The following is a 20,204-nucleotide window of genomic DNA, read 5'->3' as shown; positions in this document are numbered from 1 at the left end:
GAGCTCCGTGTTCCGGCTGAGGGCCTTCCAGCGAGTGTAGAAGGGGAGGACGTGCTCGATGGCCACCCCCGCCTCGTGCGCAGCCTCGAACGCCGAGCTCAGGGGAGGGGACAAGGGCCCGGCCCCCGCCAGGTCCAGAGCCGTGAGGACGGTCACCATCCCCCTGGCGCTGTCCGCGTCCTCCCCGACGGCGCGCAGCAGCTCCCCGTAGCCGCGGAGGATGCTGTGGAGGTTCCAGGCAGCCGCGTTTTCTCCTCCTATCTTGGGCCACCTCCACTTGCCCCGCACTTGCACCTGGCACCGAAAGCGCCCGTTCCTTTGCTTCAGCTGCTCTTCCAAGAACCGCAGGGCGAACCGGGCCGGGGCCTCCTTCTTCCTCCGGTCCAACTCGTCGATCACGATCCTGGGGACTATGAGCACGAACCTCCCGCTCTGGGCCATCTCCCGCACGAGGGGCAGGTGCTGCCACAGAGCCACGGCGTCTGGGATGAGGTAAGGGGAAAGGGCCGTCTGAATGCGGAGCAGCCGCAGGGCCGTCTCCATGGACTGCACTTGTCTCTGCAGCTGGGCCGGGCCTTCCCGGGCCGGGGGCGGCGCCCCTTTCTCCCGAGCCTCCCCCGAAGGAGGAACCGCCCAGAGAAAGAGGCCCAGCTTCGGATCGAACACGACGAGACTGTCAGGCAGGTGGGCAGCGAAGTGGCCAAACGTGCGCAGGACGCAGGCGCGCAGAGCCACGTCTTCCCTGGAGAAAGTGGGAAACACGTCGAGGTCAAAGTTTAAGCTCGCGTGGGCAGCCTGGAAGGGGAGGAGGGAGCGCAGGATGGTGTCCTCCAGGAGGGGCATAGAGATGGGGGGGCTGGGCCGCTCAAAGTGGGGGAGCAGCTGGCGGAGCCGGGGGGCCAGCCCGAGGTGGGGGTTTCCGAGCTCCTGGGCGCTGGGCAGCAGGTTGAGCAGCAGCAGCAGGTCCCTCCAGAGGCCCGGCCACGCGCGCATGCTGAGGGCGCTGAGGGCCGGCTCGGTGAGCAGCCACTGCAGGACGACCCGGAGAGCCGGGAGCAGCCCTTCTGCGCACAGAATGTCCAGCCGCTCTTGCAGAGCCTGCGAGTTGGGGAGGGTCCAGCTGCTGGAAATGGCGCTTTCCTCCGAGGCTCTCTCCTCTTCTCCTTCTTCTGAGGCTACTTCGCTGAAGCTGCTGTCCGAGTCGGGGAGCGAACAGAAAGAAACGTCCCCCCAATCTTCGCCGTCCTCTAAGACACGGTAGGAGTCCCCGGGGGAGTCCCGGCTCCCGTCCGGCTCCCAGACTTCCATGGACTCGCTGTCCTCCCACGAATCTTCAGGGCAGGAAGGTGGAATGGAGAAACGCGGCTCCTGATCGCTCTCTGGGAACTCGCCGACGTGAACCGAGACGGGGTGGGGAGCGGGAAGCTCTGGTCCCCGTTCTCCCTCTTCCAGCCAAGGCTTCTCAGGCTCCTGCGTTTCGTCCCTCCCTGGCGCCACCCGGCTGTGCAGCGCCGCCCGGATGTTGCCGCCCACCAGACGCACGATATGAGAGAAGAAAACCAGGCTGAAGGAGATGGCCGTGTGGCTCAGTTCCGAGCCGGCTCTCTTCAAGTTCTCCAGAGTCAAGAGGCACAGGATGACCATTTGGAAGACCAGTTGATTTGGCAAGAGCGAGGAGCCATGCCCCTGCTCCGCCCCCGCTCTCCTGGCCCAGCCTTGGCCGGCTTGGATCGCCAGGTGGGAGAGACACAGCTGAAAGTTCTCCAGGACCCTCGCGCACAGCCTCTCCAGCGCCGGGTGTCTTCTGCCTTGGGGCGTCAGGAGGCTCTGGAGATACACAAAGCTGACCAGCAGCCTTCTCACATCTTCCCGCGCCTGGTGCTCTGGACCTAGTTTCCCCAGCGGAACACTCGGGAGCTGTCTGTATTCCTCCTGAATCTTCAGATAGATCTGCTCCAGACCCAGGAAGGCTGCAGCGTGGGGGACTTTGGAATGGATGCAACACTGATAAAAACACATGGCCTCGACGTAAGAAAATTTAGCTCCGGACAGAGTTGCCAGGTGCACGAAGGGCAAGCCCAGGTCGGGAATGAGCGACAGAGCTCGGTAGTAGTAGAGCTTAGCTTGCTCCTCTCCCTCCGAGGCCGTGAACTCCCTCAGATAGTGGTACAAGTCTCCAATCCGAAGCAGACAAAGATGGCAGAACTTCCTGGCCCAGTCCATCTCTTCCGCGGAGGGAGAGCCCGCCCTCCTCGCTTGGCTCCCAGGCTGGCTGGAAGGCCAGTAGATGTAGTTTTCCAATTGCAGCTCGAACTGTGCTTGCATAGAAAAGAAAAGGCAATGATAGACATGAATTCCATTTTTGAGGTGCTCCCGGTAAGCACCTTCTGGGCCCCAAGCGTCCATAAGGGCTCCCCTGGTATTCCGGAGGGTTTGGAGATCGTAGTACACTTTCATCCACAGCAGCTCTTCCGCGACCATCCCATAATATCGTGGGCTCAGCAGGATGAGGCAAATGGCAGATTGTTCCAGTTGGCTCCTCAGGGCCGCATTCTGGGGCTGGAAAACTTCTTGGTGGGCCGACTCCCTCGCGAGGAGGGCATCCAGCTGCTGTGCTGATCCCACCATCTTCAGGAGAAGTCCTTTGGTTTGGTTGGGTTCCATAGTTCCAGATCGCTCTTCACGCGTCGCTTTGGTAACTGGCGCAGTGAGCTCCAAGGCCGCTCTCCCCCAAAAATCAGGGATCTCCTCAGGGAAAGAAAGGGAGACCGAGAGAACCCGTCCCTCCCCTAACCGGTGCAGAGAGCTCCTAGTCCGCTCTCCCCAGAAAATCAGGGATCTCCTCAGAGAAAGGGAGACCGAGAGAACCCGTCCCTCCCCTAATCGGCGCAGTGAAAATCAAGAACACTTTTCCCAAAAAATCACGAAAGGGAGACCGAGAGAACAAGCTCGTCACTTACCTAGTGCAGTGAAATCCAAGTCCAGTCTTCCTAGAAAATCACGAATCTCTTCAGGGAGAGAACCCGTCCGTCACCAGTGCAGTGAAGGAATGACAAGCCGGCAGGCAGAACCTGCTTTATATACTCCTCCTCCATCACTTCCTCCTCCTCCTCCTCCTCCTCCTCCTCCTCCTCCTCCTCCTCCTCCTCCTCCTCCTCCTCCTCCTGCTTCTCCTCCTCCTCCTCCTCCTCCTCCTCCTCCTCCTCCTCCTCCTCCTCCTCCTCCTCCTCCTCCTCCTTTTTCAAAATTGACCCTAGCAAAACTTTTTCCCCCTTCCTTCCCCCACCTCCTCCCCTTGTAGTCCAAAACACGTTAAATATGTTAAAATACAGGTTAAATCCAATAAATATACAATTATCGTGCTTGTGAAGACTAGGAGACCCACTCCGGGCCTGTATCCCAAAGAAATAAAAAGCAAAATAGAAAAACATCTATTTGTGCAAAATATATCTACAACCGTTCTGTAAAGCATTGGAGTGGAGGAATCGCCCCTCAAGTGGGCAGCTCCAGTTGTGCTCCGTGACTGGGTTGAAAGAATTCTAAAAGGGGACAAACAGATTTCAGAAAACCCTCGGAAAGGCTTCTATGAAATGAGGCAAAGCAGAGTGAGCAGAAACAGAACTTTGGCCACAGTCACAGCGATTTGGTCCAATGATCAAGTCTGAACAAATTGTCTCAGCAGTGCGGAGATGCAGGACGATTCCAAAGGAGTCTGCATGAAAGATGCTATCCCCTCTAGACGAACAGCCAAACCAAACCAAAAAACAGAAGGAAAATGAAGGAGAATCAGGCAGACTTTTAAAAAACTCTGCCTTTTTTTAACACAGACTTTTTAAAAACTCATTTCTTTCTCTGGGGTTGGGGTGGGAGGAGGGGAAGCAGGTACTTAAGGAAGTGCTCAGTCCCGGAAAGTCCCTGAAGACATAAACTCTTGGCACAGTTTTCAGAGCGCTCCTGGAAGGCGTGTTCCTAGTCCCAAAACACTGTTTAGAAAAAAACAAAACAAAACAATACAAAACAAAACAAAACAAAAAAAAAAAAAACTTTTATTGTCACCACTAATAAGAAAAAAAAAAAAAGATCATTTTCATTTTTTATTTGTTTATTTTTGGATTGATATAGACTTGGTAATAGTATTGCTGATCAAAGGGTTTGCGGTTTTACAGCTTTTTGGGCACAGCGCCAAAGTAATCCCCAGACTGGTGCGAACAATATACACCTTCCAGGACTTTGCCCCAGGTGCTTTGCTCCGAGCACATAAAGCAGGGTTTTGCCTGCCGGCCACTCATTCCTTCCCTGCACCAGTTAGGTGAGGGACGGGTTCTCTCCGTCTCTCTTCTGTTCAATTAAATTCAACTCAATTCTGTAAATATTTATGAAGAGCTGGAATGTCCTTGTCCTGAATTGGTCAGGCAAACCCATGTCTTCTGAGTCACAGCCTTCCCTATGCTTCTGCACACATCCCCCAGATGTACTATTCAATGCAAGGAAATGCAAAAAGCCAGAGAACCTGGATTCCAGTCCTGGTCTATCAGTGCCTAGCTCTGTACACCTGGACAAGCTGCCTCTTTCTTTCCCCCTCTTCCTCCTCCTCCTCCTCCTCCTCCTCCTCCTCCTCCTCCTCCTCCTCCTCCTCCTCCTCCTCCTCCTCCTCCTCCTCCTCCTCCTCCTCCTCCTCCTCCTCCTCCTCCTCCTCCTCCTCCTTCTTCTTCTTCTTCTTCTTTTCTTCTTCTTCTTCTTCTTTTCTCTCTCCCTCTCTCTCAAAAGCACATATTCTCTTCTTTGATTTTTGGGACCACATTTATCTGTGAGATGTTGTCCCCCAGTAGAATGTAAGTCCCTTGGGGCCAGACACTAGATGATTATCCTTGCTGATTTTCAGATGGAAAGCACTTTAGATGCCTTCACTTTACAGGTAAAGAAAAATGAAGCAGAAGAAATAACAGAAGGGACTTATCAGTGTCTGAGTCAGAATTTCAGTTTATGTCTTTTGGATGTCTAGACAATCCACCATTATTTCAATTCACCGTGGCTTCTGGAACACTGGTTGATTTGGTCTAACGTAGTAACGCGAGAAGTGTTGTTGGATTGAATCAAATGAGAATCTAGCGAAGAGTGTTAGAATTGGACCAGAGTCCAGTAGGATGGTGATCATTCTACTCACAGAAGCGGGCCCTTTGCCTGTCTCTTTCCTTGTCTTGTTGAAATTTTTCGAGACCCACCTCTACCATGAAGTTTTCTTGGATGTCCCTAATTGGGAGTGCTTTCTCTTTCCTCACATTTTCGGGAGACTCTTTTATCTACATTTCTCCTTTGTTTCTCCTATCACATTTGCTCTTGTGACCCTTTTATATAATCAGTTCAACAATTTTTATTAATATAATAATATAATCTTTATGTAATGACCCTTTTAAAAAATCTTCACTAGATTCTGGTTCATGGAGTTACAAGAATGTCTGGTACATAGTAGGCGATAAATACTTGGTTTTGAATGAGTTAATTGATCTGGTCAAATTTCATTTTAAAGAGAAGGCAACTAAGGGTCAAAGAGGAGACCTCCTCAGTATTATCTTGGGAACCTTTCATCTTTGGGACATTCACTTCCAACCACCCCATGGTGCAAAATAGTTGTTCGTTAAAATTGAGTTTTTCATCAATTGAGAATGACTAAACAAACATGATTGTAATGGAACATTATTGTGCTGTAAGAAATGAAAAGCAGGATGATTTCAGAAAAAAAACAAAAAACCTGAAAAAATTTATGTAACACCCTAAGAGATTTAGGAAGAAATTTTAAATTGTCCAAAAGAAGGAGAACTTAAATAGATGCTGTTCCCTTCGAAACCCTTGGAATTGTATGTAATAAGGATTTCCAATGCACGAGCAATGAAACCGTCATTCGATTGGTTGAAATAATGAGTTTTTAAATAATCCACATAGACAAACAATATTTTCCGAATGGATTAATAAAAACGTACTTCCCCCAAAACTGGAAATTACACTTGGAAATTCCAGTCAAATTTGGAGTCCTCACAAGTTTTCTAGGATTGTCAGGAGCTGAAATTTTAAACTATGCATTAAAATAACACGGTTCTTTATCAAGATAGGCTAGATTGGGGGGGGGGGGAAATCGAATAATAATGATTTTTCCTTTGAATAAGTAATTCCTGATTTTACTCTGAAAAGAAAGGTAGGAGGGAATGTGGGAGGAAATCTAGCAATAAAGAATAAAGGAAAGAAGGAAGTATTAATTAAGCAAAAATTAATAGTTACCAGTGCCTTCCACTGTGCTAAGCATTCAACGGTATTAACTTATTTGATCGAAAAACAAACAAACAAACAAAACCTTTGAGGTAGACGTCAGAACTATACCAGAGAAAGGCAGAAAACAGTCATGGGAATGCCCCAGGGTCACAGAACTGGCAAATGTCTCACACCCTGAAGAATGCTTTTTTAATCTCAGTGAAGCAAGTGGCAGCAAACCTCCAGAGTGTAACACTGACATATCTAAATTGGGTTAAATAAACCCTTTAAACTCTGTTTCAGGATAGTCTTTCCTTGATTCTTAGTCCTACTCTCATTCTCCATGTTTGAATGGTCAACTGGTCTCAACATGGGACCACAATTATGTAAGTAAAAGCCATATGCACAAATGAAGGAAATGTTAATATAGTATCAATAATTTGGAATTACTTCCAAATTAACATGGATTGACTCTACCTATTTAGCATACTGTCAGAAATATATACAGAAAATGCTGAAGCAGTAACCTCAGAGAATGATAATATTTGAAAAAATAGATTTTATTGAAATGCTTTTTCGTAATTTTGCTCATATAATTCCTGACTCTCCTTTGGTAGATATATTCCCAAATATTTTATACTATCGACCATTATTTGGAATGGAATTTCTCTTTGTATCTCTTGCTGTTGGATTGTGTTGGTAATGTATAAAAATGCTGAGGATTTATGTGGATTCATTTTGTATCCTGCAACTTTGCTAAAACTCTGAATTATTTCTAATCCCTCTTTCTTCTTAAAGGCTTAAAGGAGTAGGCAATACTCCAGGGCTGGGCTCTCTTTCAAACTCTGCCTTCCTATCAATGAGTTCTGCCAGCAGTTTGAAAATGAAATGTCTCTGGAATCTTATGAAGAGTCATCTGCAAATAACACACAGATAAGGAAGACAACCAAAAAGTGAATGAAGACAAAAGAGATGAAAAAAGTAGAAGGGAAATATAGATAGCAAGTGAAGGGGCAGATAGGCAAGAAAGCAAGCAAACTAAAATGGAGACAGAAAGGAGTACACTTTCTTCTCAGCAGTTCATGAAACCTACACAAAAACTGACTAGATATTAGGACATAAAAACCTCAAAGTCAAATGCAGTAAGGCAGAAATAGTAAATGCATCCTTTGGAGACCACAATGCAATCAAAATTACATTCAATAAAAAGCCAGGGGAAAATAGACCAAAAAATAATGGGAAACGAAATCATCTCATACTAAAGAATGATTGGGTGAAACAGCAAATCATAGACATAATTAATAACTTCACCCAAGAAAATGACAATAATGAGACATCGTTCCAAAATGTATGGGGTACAGCCAAAGCAGTAATAAGGGGAAATTTTATATCTCTACAGGCCTACCTGCATCAAACAGAGAAAGAGAAGGTAAATGAATTGGGCTTACAACTAAAAATGCTAGAAAAGGAACAAATTTAAAACTCCCAGACAAACACAAAATTTCAAATTGTAAAAATAAAAGGAGAGATTAATAAAATGGAAAGTTAAAAAAAATTATTGAATTAATTAATAAACCTGAGTTGGTTCTATGAGAAAACCAACAAAATAGACAAAGCCTTAGGAAATCTGATGAAAAAAGGAAAGAGGAAAAACAAATTGTTAGTCTTAAAAATGAAAAGGGAGAATTTGCCACTAAAGAAGAGGAAATTATAATAATAATTAGGAGTTACTTTGCCCAATTTTGTGCCAATAAATTCGATAACTTAAATGAAATGGCAGAATACCTTCAAAAATACAACTTGCCCAAATTAATAGAGGAAGAAGTAAATAATCTTAATAGTCCCATTTCAGAAAAAGACATAGGACAAGCTATTAACAGCTCTCAGAAAAAATCCCCAGGATAGTGATCCCTAAACCAGGGAGGTTGAAAACAGAGAAAGAAAATTAGAGACCAATATCCCTAATGAATATTGTAGCTAAAATGTTAAATAAAATATGAGCAAAAAGACTACAGAAAATCATCCCTAGGATAATACACGATGACCAAGTGGGATTTATACCGGGAATGCAGGGCTGGTTCAATATTAAAAAAAATATTAGCATAATTGACTATATCAATAATCAAATTAACAAAAACCATATGGTCATCTTAATAGATGCAGAAAAAACATTTGATAAAATCCAACATCCATTCCTACTAAAACCACTTGAGAGTATAAGAATAAATAGACTGTTCCTCAAAATAATCAGGAGCATATATTTAAAACCGGCAGTAAACAGCATAAGTAATGGTGATAAACTGGAACCTTTCCCAGTAAGATCAGGGGTGAAACAAAGTTGCCCACTATCACCATTGCTATTCAATATTGTATTAGAAACTCTAGCCTCAGCAATAAGAGTTGAGAAAGAGATTAAAGGAATTAGAGTAAGTAATGAGGAAACCAAACTATCACTCTTTGCAAATGATATGATGGTATCCTTAGAGAACCCCAAAGATTTGGCTAAAAAGCTATTAGAAATAATTCATAACTTTAGCAAAGTGGCAAGATACAAAATAAATCCACAAAAATCCTCAACATTTTTATGCATTACCAATAAAATCCAACAGCAAGAGATACAAAGAGAAATTCCATTCAAAACATCGGTGGATAATAGAAAATATTTTGGAATCTTTCTACCAAAGGAAAGTCAGGATTTATATGGGCAAAATTACAAAACACTTGCCACAAAAATAAAGTCAGAATTAAATAATTGGAAAAATAGGAAGTGCTCTTGGATAGCCTGAGCGAATATAATAGAGATGGCAATTCTCCCTAACTAATCTATTTATTTAGTGCTATACCAATCAGACTCTCAAGAAACTTTTTTAATGACCTAGAAAATATAACAGCAAAATTCATATGGAAGAACAAGAGGTTAAGAATTTCAAGGGAATTAATGAAAAAAAAAATCAAATGAGGATGGCCTAGCTGTACGGGATCTAAAATTATATTATAAAGCAGAAGTCACTAAAACCATTTGGTATTGGCTAAAAAATAGACTAGTTGATCAGTGGAATAGGTGAGGTTTCCTGGACAAAATAGTGAATAAATATAGCAATCAAGTCTCTGACAAACCCAAAGATCCCAACTTTTGGGATAAGAATTCACTATTTGACAAAACTGCTGGGAAAACTGGAAATTAGTATGGCAGAAACTAAACATAGGACTCACACTTAACACCACATACTAAGATAAGATCAAATTGGATCCATGATTTAGTTATAAAGAACGAGATCATAAATAAATTGAAGGAATATAGGATAGTTAACCTTGTAGAATTGTGGAAGAGGAAGAAATTTGTGACCAAAGGAGAACTAGAGGTCATTACTGATCACAAAATAGAAAATTTTGCTTACATCAAGTTAAAAAGCTTTTGTGCAAACAAAGCTAATGCAAACAAGATTAGAAGGGAAGTAACAAACTGGGAAAACATTTTTAGAGTTAAAGATACTGATAAAGGCCTCCTATACAGAGAATTGACTCTATAAGAAATCAAGCCATTCTCCAATTAATAAATGGTCAAAGCACATGAACAGACAATTTTCAAATGATGAAATTGAAATTATTTCCACTCAAATGAAAGATCCAAATCACTACTGATCAGAGAAATGCAAATTAAGACAACTCTGAGATACCACTATGTACCTGCTAGATTGGTCAAGATGACAGGGAAAAATAATGATGAATGTTGGAGGGGATGTGGGAAAACTAGGACACTGATGCGTTGTTGGTGGAGATGTGAAACAATGCAACCATTCTGGAGAGCAATCTGGAATTATGCCCCAAAAGTTATCAAACTGTGCATACCCTTTGATCCAGCAGTGCTACTACTGGGCTTATAACCCAAAGAAATACTAAAGAAGGGAAAGGGACCCTTATGTGCCAAAATGTTTGTGGCAGCCCTTTTTGTAGTGGATAGAAACTGGAAAATGAATGGATGCCCATCAATTGGAGAATGATTGGATAAATTATGGTATGTGAAGGTTATGGAAAATTATTGTTCTGTAAAAATGACCAGCAGGATGAATACAGAGAGGTTTGGAGAGACTTACATGCACTGATGCTAAGTGAAATGAGCAGAACCAGGAGATTATTATACAGTTCAATAAAAATACTGCATGAGAATATATTCTTATGAAAGTGGATATTTTCAATAAAAAGAAGATTTAACTCAGATCTCATTGATCCATGATGGACAGAATCAGCTATACCCAGAGAAGGAACACTGGGAAATGAGTGTAAACCGTTTGCATATTTGTTTTTCTTCCTAGGTTATTTTTACTTTCTGAATCCAATTCTTCCATTGTAACAACAACAAAAAATTCAGTTCCACATACATATATTGTATCTAGAATATGCATAGACATATTTCACACCTCATACCAAAATTAGAATAAAATGGGTACATGATAGGTACAATATTGAGGATGATACTCTAAAATATTAGGATTATTACTATCTTTTCATGTCATTTTAGCCAATCTGACAGGTGCGAAGTGACACCCAGAATTGTTTTAATTTACATTTTGATGATAAATAATGATTTTGAGCATTTTTATATGAGTATAAATGGCTTCAATTTTGTCATCTGAAAAGTGTCTATTGATATTCTTTGACCATTTATTAACTGGGGAATGATTTGTATTCTTATAAACTTGGCACAGGTCTTCATACATTTTAGAAATGAGACATTTATCAGAAATATTGGCTATAAAGATTATCTCCAGTTTTGTATTTTCCTTTTAATTTTGTTTCCATTGGTTTTGTGTATGCACAACCTTTTTAATTTAACGTAATCAAAGTTGTCCATTTTTGCCTTTCATCATATTCTCTAGTCCTTCTTTAGTCATAAATTACTCCCTTTTCCAAAGATTTAATAGGTAAACAATCCCTTGTTATTCTATTATTTTATGGTATCATCATTTATCACCAAATCATGTCTCCATTTTGATTTTTTCTGCATGGAGTATAGGATGGGGATCTATGTTGATGTTATAACATATTGCTTTCCAGCATTTTTTGTCAAATACTGAATTCTTTTTTTAAAATTAATTTTATAATTATAAATTTTTTGACAGTATGTATGCATGAGTAATTTTTTATAACATTATCCCTTGTATTCATTTTTCCAAATTTTCCCTTCCCTCCTTTCCATTCCATCTCCTAGATGACAGGCAATCCCATACATTTTACACGTGTTACAGTATAACCTAGATACTATATATGTGTGTAAATCCAATATTCTTATTGCACGTTAAGCATTGGATTCCGAAGGTTTAAGCAACCTGGTTAGCTAGACAGTAATGCTAATAGTTTACATTCAATTCCCAATGTTCTTATTGTATTAGAAATGATAGCCTTGGCAAATACTGAATTCTTATTACAGAAGCGAGATTGTGGGGATTTATCTAATATTATATTGCCATAGGCCTTGATTTTTCTGTCATGTGCATCTAATTTATTCCACTGAACTTCCACTGTATTTCTTAGCTAGTACCAAATGGTTTTGATGACTAGTGCTTTATAATATAAATTTAGGTTTGGTACTGATAAGCCACCATCTTTTGTTTTTGTTTTCCCATTCATTTTTTTAATGTTCTTGAGCTTTTTTTCTTCAGATGAATTTTGTCATCTTTTTCAAGTTCCATAAATTAATGTTTTGATTGTTTGATTGGTATGGCACTGAACAAGTAGACAAATTTAGGTCGAATTGTCAATTTTATTATATTAACTTGGCCTAGCTATGAACAATTAATATTTTCCAATTATTTGTGTGATTATCGTTTTGTAATTGTGTTCATCAAGTTCTTGGATTTATCTTGGCAGGTAGACAACCAAGTATTTTATTTTGTCTGTAGTAATTTTAAATGTAATGTTTCCTTTTATCTCTTGCTGATGGGCTTTGTCAGTAATATATAGAAATGCTGATAATTTGGGTAGGTTTCTTTTATATCCTGCAACTTTGCTAAAGCTGTTAAACATTCCAAGTAGGTTGTTGGATTGTTTTACAAGATTCTTTAAGAATATCATAATCATTTGCACAGTGCTCAATTTATTTCCTCATTGCCTATTTTAACTTTTGCATTTCTTTTTGTTTCCTTATTGGTAAAACTGCGATTTGTAGTACAATGCTGAATAATAGTAATGAAAATAGGCATCTTTGTTTCACTTGTGATCTTATTGGGAAATAGCCAGACTTCTCTCCATTTCAAATGTTTGCTGTAGATTTTAGAAGGACACTCCTTATTATTTTAAGGAAATCATGCTTTATCCCTATATTCTGTAGTGCTTTAATAGGAATGATGCTGTATTTTGTCAAAGGCTCACTTTCTATCTATTGAGATTACAATATGATTTCTGTTGGTATTGTTATGCAGATGGTCAATTATGGTATTAATATTCCTGATATTGAACCATCCCTACATTCTTGGTATAACCCCCAGTGTATTATTCTGCTGATAAGTTGCTGTAATCACTTTGCTAATATTGCCTTTAAATTTTTTGCATCATTATTTGTTAGGATTACTAAGTGAGAACTGAGGTTGTCTGGACAGTGACAAGGTGAGAATTCAGGTTTTCTGGACAATTACAAGGTGAGAACTCAGGTTGACTTGATAGAGGGGGCAAGCTCATTGGCTGGGGTGGTTCTTCCCAGAAGCCCTTGCATTATCCCACACCCATTCTCTGGGAGAATAAAAGAGAGGACTCTCAGAGAATGAAGAAGACTCTGCATTACATCAGGCCTGACGGGGCTCTCTGCAGGAAGGGAAGTCATTTCTAAGGACAAGAGTTAACAGCAACTGCCTGGAGACAACGGTTCACTACAGGAAGAAGAATCTGTCTGAGAGATTTGAGTAGACACAGCAGATCTCTTCCCAGAGAGCGATCCAGCAGCTTCTGGAGACAACAGCTCGCTACATTTGGCGCCCAACGTGGGGCAAGGACTTTTGCTTATCCTGACAAGAGGAGCTAGACCAGACCTTCGCATTTTGGCGCCCGAACAGGGACAGACACAGTCCTGATTCCAGTGGAAAAGCTTCCGATCTAGATCTCAGTCTCTCTGACCCAGAACCGTGAGTAACGAGGAAACTTTGTTAAAGATTAAGTGAGCGTGCTAATAGATAAATAAGGAACTTAACTTGTTAAGGGCTAAACCAGCAATCTCTTATAGTGAAATGGGGCAAACACCTTCTGTTCAAGGAAAATGTTTAGAGAGCATCATCAAGGTTATGAAAAGCCAAGGATTGATTATAATTTTGGAAGAGATTACTGAACTTTTAAGAACTGTTGTTAGGATTACTAAGTGAGAACTGAGGTTGTCTGGACAGTGACAAGGTGAGAATTCAGGTTTTCTGGACAATTACAAGGTGAGAACTCAGGTTGACTTGATAGAGGGGGCAAGCTCATTGGCTGGGGTGGTTCTTCCCAGAAGCCCTTGCATTATCCCACGCCCATTCTCTGGGAGAATAAAAGAGAGGACTCTCAGAGAAAGAAGAAGACTCTCTGCATTACATCAGGCCTGACGGGGCTCTCTGCAGGAAGGGAAGTCACTAATAAGGACAAGAGTTAACAGCAACTGCCTGGAGACAACGGTTCACTACAGGAAGAAGAATCTGTCTGAGAGATTTGAGTAGACACAGCAGATCTCTTCCCAGAGAGCGATCCGGCTGCTTCTAGAGACGACAGCACGCTACATTTTGGCGTCCACACGTGGGGCAAGGACTTTTGCTTATCCTGACAAGAGGAGCTAGACCAGACCTTCGCAATTTGGCGCCCGAACAGGGACAGACACAGTCCTGATTCCAGTGGAAAAGCTTCAGATCTAGATCTCAGTCTCTCTGACCCAGAACCGTGAGTAACGAGGAAACTTTGTTAAAGATTAAGTGAGCGTGCTAATAGATAAATAAGTAACTTAACTTGTTAAGGGCTAAACCAGGAATCTCTTATAGCTGAAATGGGGCAGATGTTAGCTATATTCAATCCCTGGACCTCAGCCGACTCAACCCCAGCCCCAGAAGCAACCTCAGCTCCATTCAGGAGTGGTACTATAGAGAGTATAATCAAGATAATTGAGGAGCAGAGTTTACTTGTAACCTGGGTACAGATTGCTAAACTCTTGGCTGCATTAAGACGCACATCCCCTTGGTTCTTAGAGGAAGAAAAGATAGATGTAGATAAATGGAAGCTAGTGGGATATGAAATGAAAGAATTTCAAGCAAAAAATGGGCCTCGTTCAATTTCTGCAGAAGTATTTTATATCTACAACATAGTTCAATTAGCCTTAAACTATCAAGCAAGTTGTAGGAGAAGGAAAAGTTCTAAAAATGAACAGAGGAGGAAGTGTGAGGAAAAAAGGAAAGATCAAGATCTTTCCCTAGAGCAAGAGGATTTAAATGAGGAATTATGGTATGATTCTCTTGAAGAAGCTTCAACCCTGCCTAGAGAACAGATTATTGACAGGCCCACATCAACCCCACCTTCAGAGATGGAGGAAGAAAGAGGGGAAGAGGCAGAAACACAAACAGAATTGCCTGTGAAGAAGCCTAAGCCTATGACAAGATTAGAAAAAGCATTGGTTAAAGCTAAGAGAGAAGGACAGGATATAAGTGATTTTATACATGCATATCCTGTGATTGAAAATACTGACTCTGTAGGTAAAAAAAGGAGAAGATATGCACCTTTAGATTTGAATACAATTAAGGATTTGAAAAAAGGTTGTACCCTTTATGGGGCTACATCAGCTTATGTCAAAATGTTACTAGATGGTTTGTCTTATGAAGTCCTAACCCCGAATGATTGGAAATCCATAGCAAGGACATGTCTGGAACCTGGAGAAAATTTATTATGGCTTGCGGAATTTCATGAATTATGTAAAATTCAAGTCAGATGCAATTTGGAAATAGGAGTTAACACACAATTCACTTTTGAGCACTTAGCTGGTGAAGGTCAGTATGGAGAGAATTCGGAACAGATTAATTATACCATGACAATATATGAGCAAATTGCTAAGGCTGCAATAAAAGCTTGGGGTGTCCTTCCTGGACAGAAAGATCGTGGAGAGGCTTTCACTAAAATACAGCAAGGTCCCAATGAACCTTTTGCAGATTTTGTGGGACGTTTGCACACTGCTGTCAAAAGAACTATTGGAGAAAATTCAGCTACAGAAATAATGACCAGACATCTGGCTAAGGAAAATGCCAATGAGATTTGCAAAAGAATTATATGGGGATTAGACAAAGATGCTCCTTTAGAGGAGATCATAAGACGCTGTGCTACAGTGGGAACAAATGCTTTTTACACCCGGACAATGATGAATGTGGAAAGACAGGGTCCCTCATGGCAAGGGCCTTCTAGAGAAACTCGGCGATGTTTTCAATGTGGAAAAATTGGGCATCTAAGAGCTCAGTGTAGATATGGAGATACAGTGAGAAGACAGGGTGAGAGAAGACCTAAAACTCCATGTCCAAAATGTCACAAGGGCCTCCACTGGGCCTCCGAATGTAGATTGACCCAGGGAAATGACAGGTGGGGCCCAGCTTCAGCCCCCCAAGTGGGGGATGATGGCAGCCGAGGTTACATCCAGAGAATTTTAAGACACGATCAATCAGCCAAAAGGCAATCAGATGGAAGAAAGGGATTGAAATTAGGAAAAATAGAGTTGTGTGCAGTAGAGACTACCGAGATACTCCCTGGAGAAGTGAAATCTGTTCCTGTTGAGCCTATGGATCCTTTGCCTCCAGGCACAGTAGGCTTGACCATTTCACCTTCTGAGAGTGCCTACAAAACAGTGTCCATCCATACACTGATGTGGGAGACTGGAGAACGTGTATCTAATATCCCAGTCACTAACACAGGCAGACAACGTGTGATTTATCAACCAGGAGAAGTAGTAGCATCAGGCTTATTGTTACGGACCCCTAATAAGCAACCTAGTGATAGTCGCCTAGATTTTGACTCCAATGAACAAAATCCAGGAATATATTGGACAGCAGCTGTGACAGCTGACCGACCTATGCTTACTATTTATATAAACGGAATACCATTTGAAGGATTGGTAGACACGGGTGCAGATCGTACAGTTATTAGAGGTGCCAATTGGCCCAGTCACTGGCCAAAGATTAAAGCAGACACCTATATGTCTGGGGTGGGAGGATCAATAGCAGCAGAAGTTAGTGCTAGGCCTTTGAGATGGGTATTTGAAGGAGAAACAGGAGCTTTTACTCCTTTTGTGGTTGAAAAAATCCCCATCAATCTGTGGGGAAGAGACATTTTACAGCAGATAGGATTACAAATAAGCACTTCGGCTTTTTAGGCAGGGCTGCTGTTGAAGGCCTACCTGCACTTTCACCAGTTCCTATTCAGTGGAAGACTGATTCACCAGTGTGGGTAGAACAGTGGCCCTTAAGAAGTGATAAAATTCAGGCCTTATTAGACATAGTGCAAGAACAACTTGACCAAGGACACTTGCGGCCTTCTCTAAGTCCTTGGAATTCCCCAGTATTTGTGGTGAAAAAGAAATCTGGAAAATGGAGGATGATAACTGATCTAAGAAGAGTAAATGAACAGATGGAAACTATGGGAACTCTTCAGCCTGGACTTCCATCTCCTACTCAGTTGCCAAGAGAATGGCCTCTATGGGTTATAGACATTAAGGATTGTTTCTATTCTATTCCTCTAGATAAGGAGGATATGAAAAGATTTGCTTTTTCAGTGCCTAGTGTTAATTTGGCTGAGCCTTATAAAAGATATGAATGGACAGTTTTGCCACAGGGAATGAAAAACAGCCCTACTATGTGCCAAATGTATGTTGCAGCTGCTCTTGCTCCAGTAAGAAAAGCCTTTCCAAAAGTAATATTGTTACATTATATGGATGATATTTTGGGATGTGCACCTGAGGAACAAATGTTAGAGGCATGTCTACAAAGGACCATGGAAACATTAAAGTACTACAAACTGCATATAGCTACAGAAAAAATTCAAAGACATGCTCCTTTTCAATATTTAGGATATGAAGTATATCCTAAGACACTCACAGTACAAAAGCTTTCTTTAAGAACAGAGAAGTTGAACACCTTAAATGACTTTCAAAAATTAATAGGAGATATCCAATGGATGCGTCCAGTGTTAGGCTTAACTACCAATCAACTACAACCTCTATATGACATTTTAAGGGGAGACAGTGCTTTAAATTCACCACGCCAGCTTACAAAAGAAGCACAAAAGGCTTTGAGAGAAGTTGAACTGGCTTTATCCAATGTGGTTGAAAGAGTCACTCAAAAACCCTTGGAAATATCAGTTTTTGCTACAAAAGAGGCACCCACAGCAGTCCTTCATCAAGGAGACAGAGTGATTGAGTGGGTGAACCTCCCAGCACAACCAGAACAAAGCCTTACACCTTACCCAGTGCTTGTGGCTAGGATTTTATTAAAGGCTATTAAGAGAGTAATACAATTATCTGGGATAAGTCCTGAAAAAATATACACATTCTATACTAACGCACAGATTAATGTATGCTGTGAGACCATCCCAGAATGGCAAATTTTATTGGCCACCGCTCCAAATTTTTTACATGGATCTCCATTAAAGATTACCCGGCTACTACATAATTGGCGATGGATTTTTGAAGAAAAGGTTTCTAAGGTTCCTCTTAAAGGACCAACAATCTTTACAGATGCCTCCAAAGAAAATATTTGTGCCATATACTCTCATGATTTAACCATAAAGAGAGTAATCAGGACTCCTTTTCAATCCACTCAACAGAATGAATTATTTGCTATCATGCTAGCTCTCACTTATTACCCAGGAGACGTAAATATAATTACTGATTCAGCCTATTCAGTAGGTGTAGTACAAAGAATTGCCACAGCCCAAATAAAATTTGCAGCCTCCAATATTTATCAGCTCTTTAAGGAACTTCAAGAGCAAGTGAGAAAACATCCAGGCAAGATTTATATCTTGCATGTCCACTCACATAGTGGACTTCCAGGTCCCATTTTTGATGGAAATTCAAAGGCAGATAGCCTTCTAACCATGTTAGCCAGTAGTCCTTTATTTCAGGAAGCACAAGAATCTCATTCTAAATATCATCAGGCTGCTCGAGCTTTACGTTTACAATTTGGAATCACAAGAGAGGAAGCTAGGAGCATAGTAAAAAGCTGTACAGCTTGTCTTCCTTTCCATGCTCCTACACTCCCTCCAGGGAAGAATCCTCGTGGTTTGAGACCCAATGAAATCTGGCAAATGGATGTGACCCATTATAAATCTTTTGGTCGTCTATCTTTTATTCATGTCGTGGTAGACACATTTTCAGGATTCACATTTGCAATGCCAGCAGCAAAAGAGACAGCCCGAGTGGTCACTGAATTCCTTATACAAGCTTTTGCAATTATGGGTGTGCCACAAGCAATAAAAACAGACAATGGACCTGCATATACGTCCAAACATTTTACACACTTTTGTGCACAGTATAAGATTTTACATACCACGGGCATACCCTTTAATCCTCAAGGGCAGGCAATAGTAGAGAGAAGAAACAGAGATATTAAGACACTCCTCCAAAAACAAAAGAAAGGGGGAGCCACAGGTAGCCCTAGGGAACTTCTAAATTTAGTTCTCTATACCATTAATTTTCTAATTTTTGACAAAGATGCACTGGCTCCAGCAGACAGATTTTATAACCCACCAGAAGGGCAGTGTCCAGTGAGAGCATCTCCACTGTCCTTAGATAATCGCCAGGTGATGTGGAGAGATCCAGAAAGTGGTGAATGGAAGGGACCAGATAGGTTAACTGCCTGGGGGAGAGGGTTTGCTTGTATTTCTTCAGCAGGAGAAGGAATCAGATGGGTGCCAACGAGTCATATTCGCCTTGTCCATCAGAGAGAGACAGAAAAAGAGAAAGACCTCAAAATAAAGGAGAAGATCTAAGAAACATCTGACACTGAAAGAGCATGGATAATAAGAAGACTGTTAAAGAACTTTAAAACCAGCAGGAATCATTGGACTTCCTCACACAAGATGAGACTAATGGACAATGGACTTATGGACATTTATAAATTTTCAATTTATGATTATGTTATATACTTCTAGCATGTGTTATGTTACTATGTTACTATATGCTTATGTAATTTATGTAATTATCTGTAATACTTCCCATATTGATGGATTTATGTTTCAAGGTCATGACTGTCCTATGTTCTAAATCAAAAGAAAGGGGGAGATGTTAGGATTACTAAGTGAGAACTGAGGTTGTCTGGACAGTGACAAGGTGAGAATTCAGGTTTTCTGGACAATTACAAGGTGAGAACTCAGGTTGACTTGATAGAGGGGGCAAGCTCATTGGCTGGGGTGGTTCTTCCCAGAAGCCCTTGCATTATCCCATGCCCATTCTCTGGGAGAATAAAAGAGAGGACTCTCAGAGAAAGAAGAAGACTCTCTGCATTACATCAGGCCTGACGGGGCTCTCTGCAGGAAGGGAAGTCACTAATAAGGACAAGAGTTAACAGCAACTGCCTGGAGACAACGGTTCACTACAGGAAGAAGAATCTGTCTGAGAGATTTGAGTAGACACAGCAGATCTCTTCCCAGAGAGCGATCCGGCTGCTTCTAGAGACGACAGCACGCTACAAACTGTGAAGGTTATATGTCCTTGTTTCTCTCTGGAAAAAGAATTGGATCCAGATGAGTGGAAATTAGTAGGAGAACAATTAGGTGAACACTACAATTGTCTTTGTGACATTTTACCCTTTGGTTCCAGACCAAACTCAGTTTCCAAAGATACAATTCATACCTACAATTTAATCCAAATGGCTTTAAAAAATGTTATTCTAAAGGAAGAGATGAAAGAGCAAAATGGGGAGGTGTCAACTAAACTAGGTGAAAAGGATGAATCAGATAACAATGAAGTTAAGTACAATTCTGAG

The 20,204-nt window shown here is 41.6% G+C and overlaps 1 protein-coding gene across 1 annotated transcript; it reads right to left on the bottom strand.

Annotated features, from left to right (window-relative positions):
• Nucleotides 1-24: 24 nt before the first annotated feature.
• Nucleotides 25-2,664, bottom strand: LOC141562695 (nonsense-mediated mRNA decay factor SMG5-like; the record flags this gene model as incomplete). Its single annotated transcript, XM_074302694.1, has 1 exon — nt 25-2,664. A coding segment is annotated over exon 1 (2,640 nt), but the record flags the coding sequence as incomplete, so codon positions are not given.
• Nucleotides 2,665-20,204: the final 17,540 nt, after the last annotated feature.

Source organism: Sminthopsis crassicaudata, chromosome 3, assembly GCF_048593235.1.
Source record: "Sminthopsis crassicaudata isolate SCR6 chromosome 3, ASM4859323v1, whole genome shotgun sequence".
In the NCBI taxonomy this organism is placed as follows: Eukaryota; Metazoa; Chordata; class Mammalia; order Dasyuromorphia; family Dasyuridae; genus Sminthopsis; species Sminthopsis crassicaudata.
Note: the sequence above shows the minus strand (reverse complement) of the source record. Positions and strands in the feature narration are given on the sequence as shown.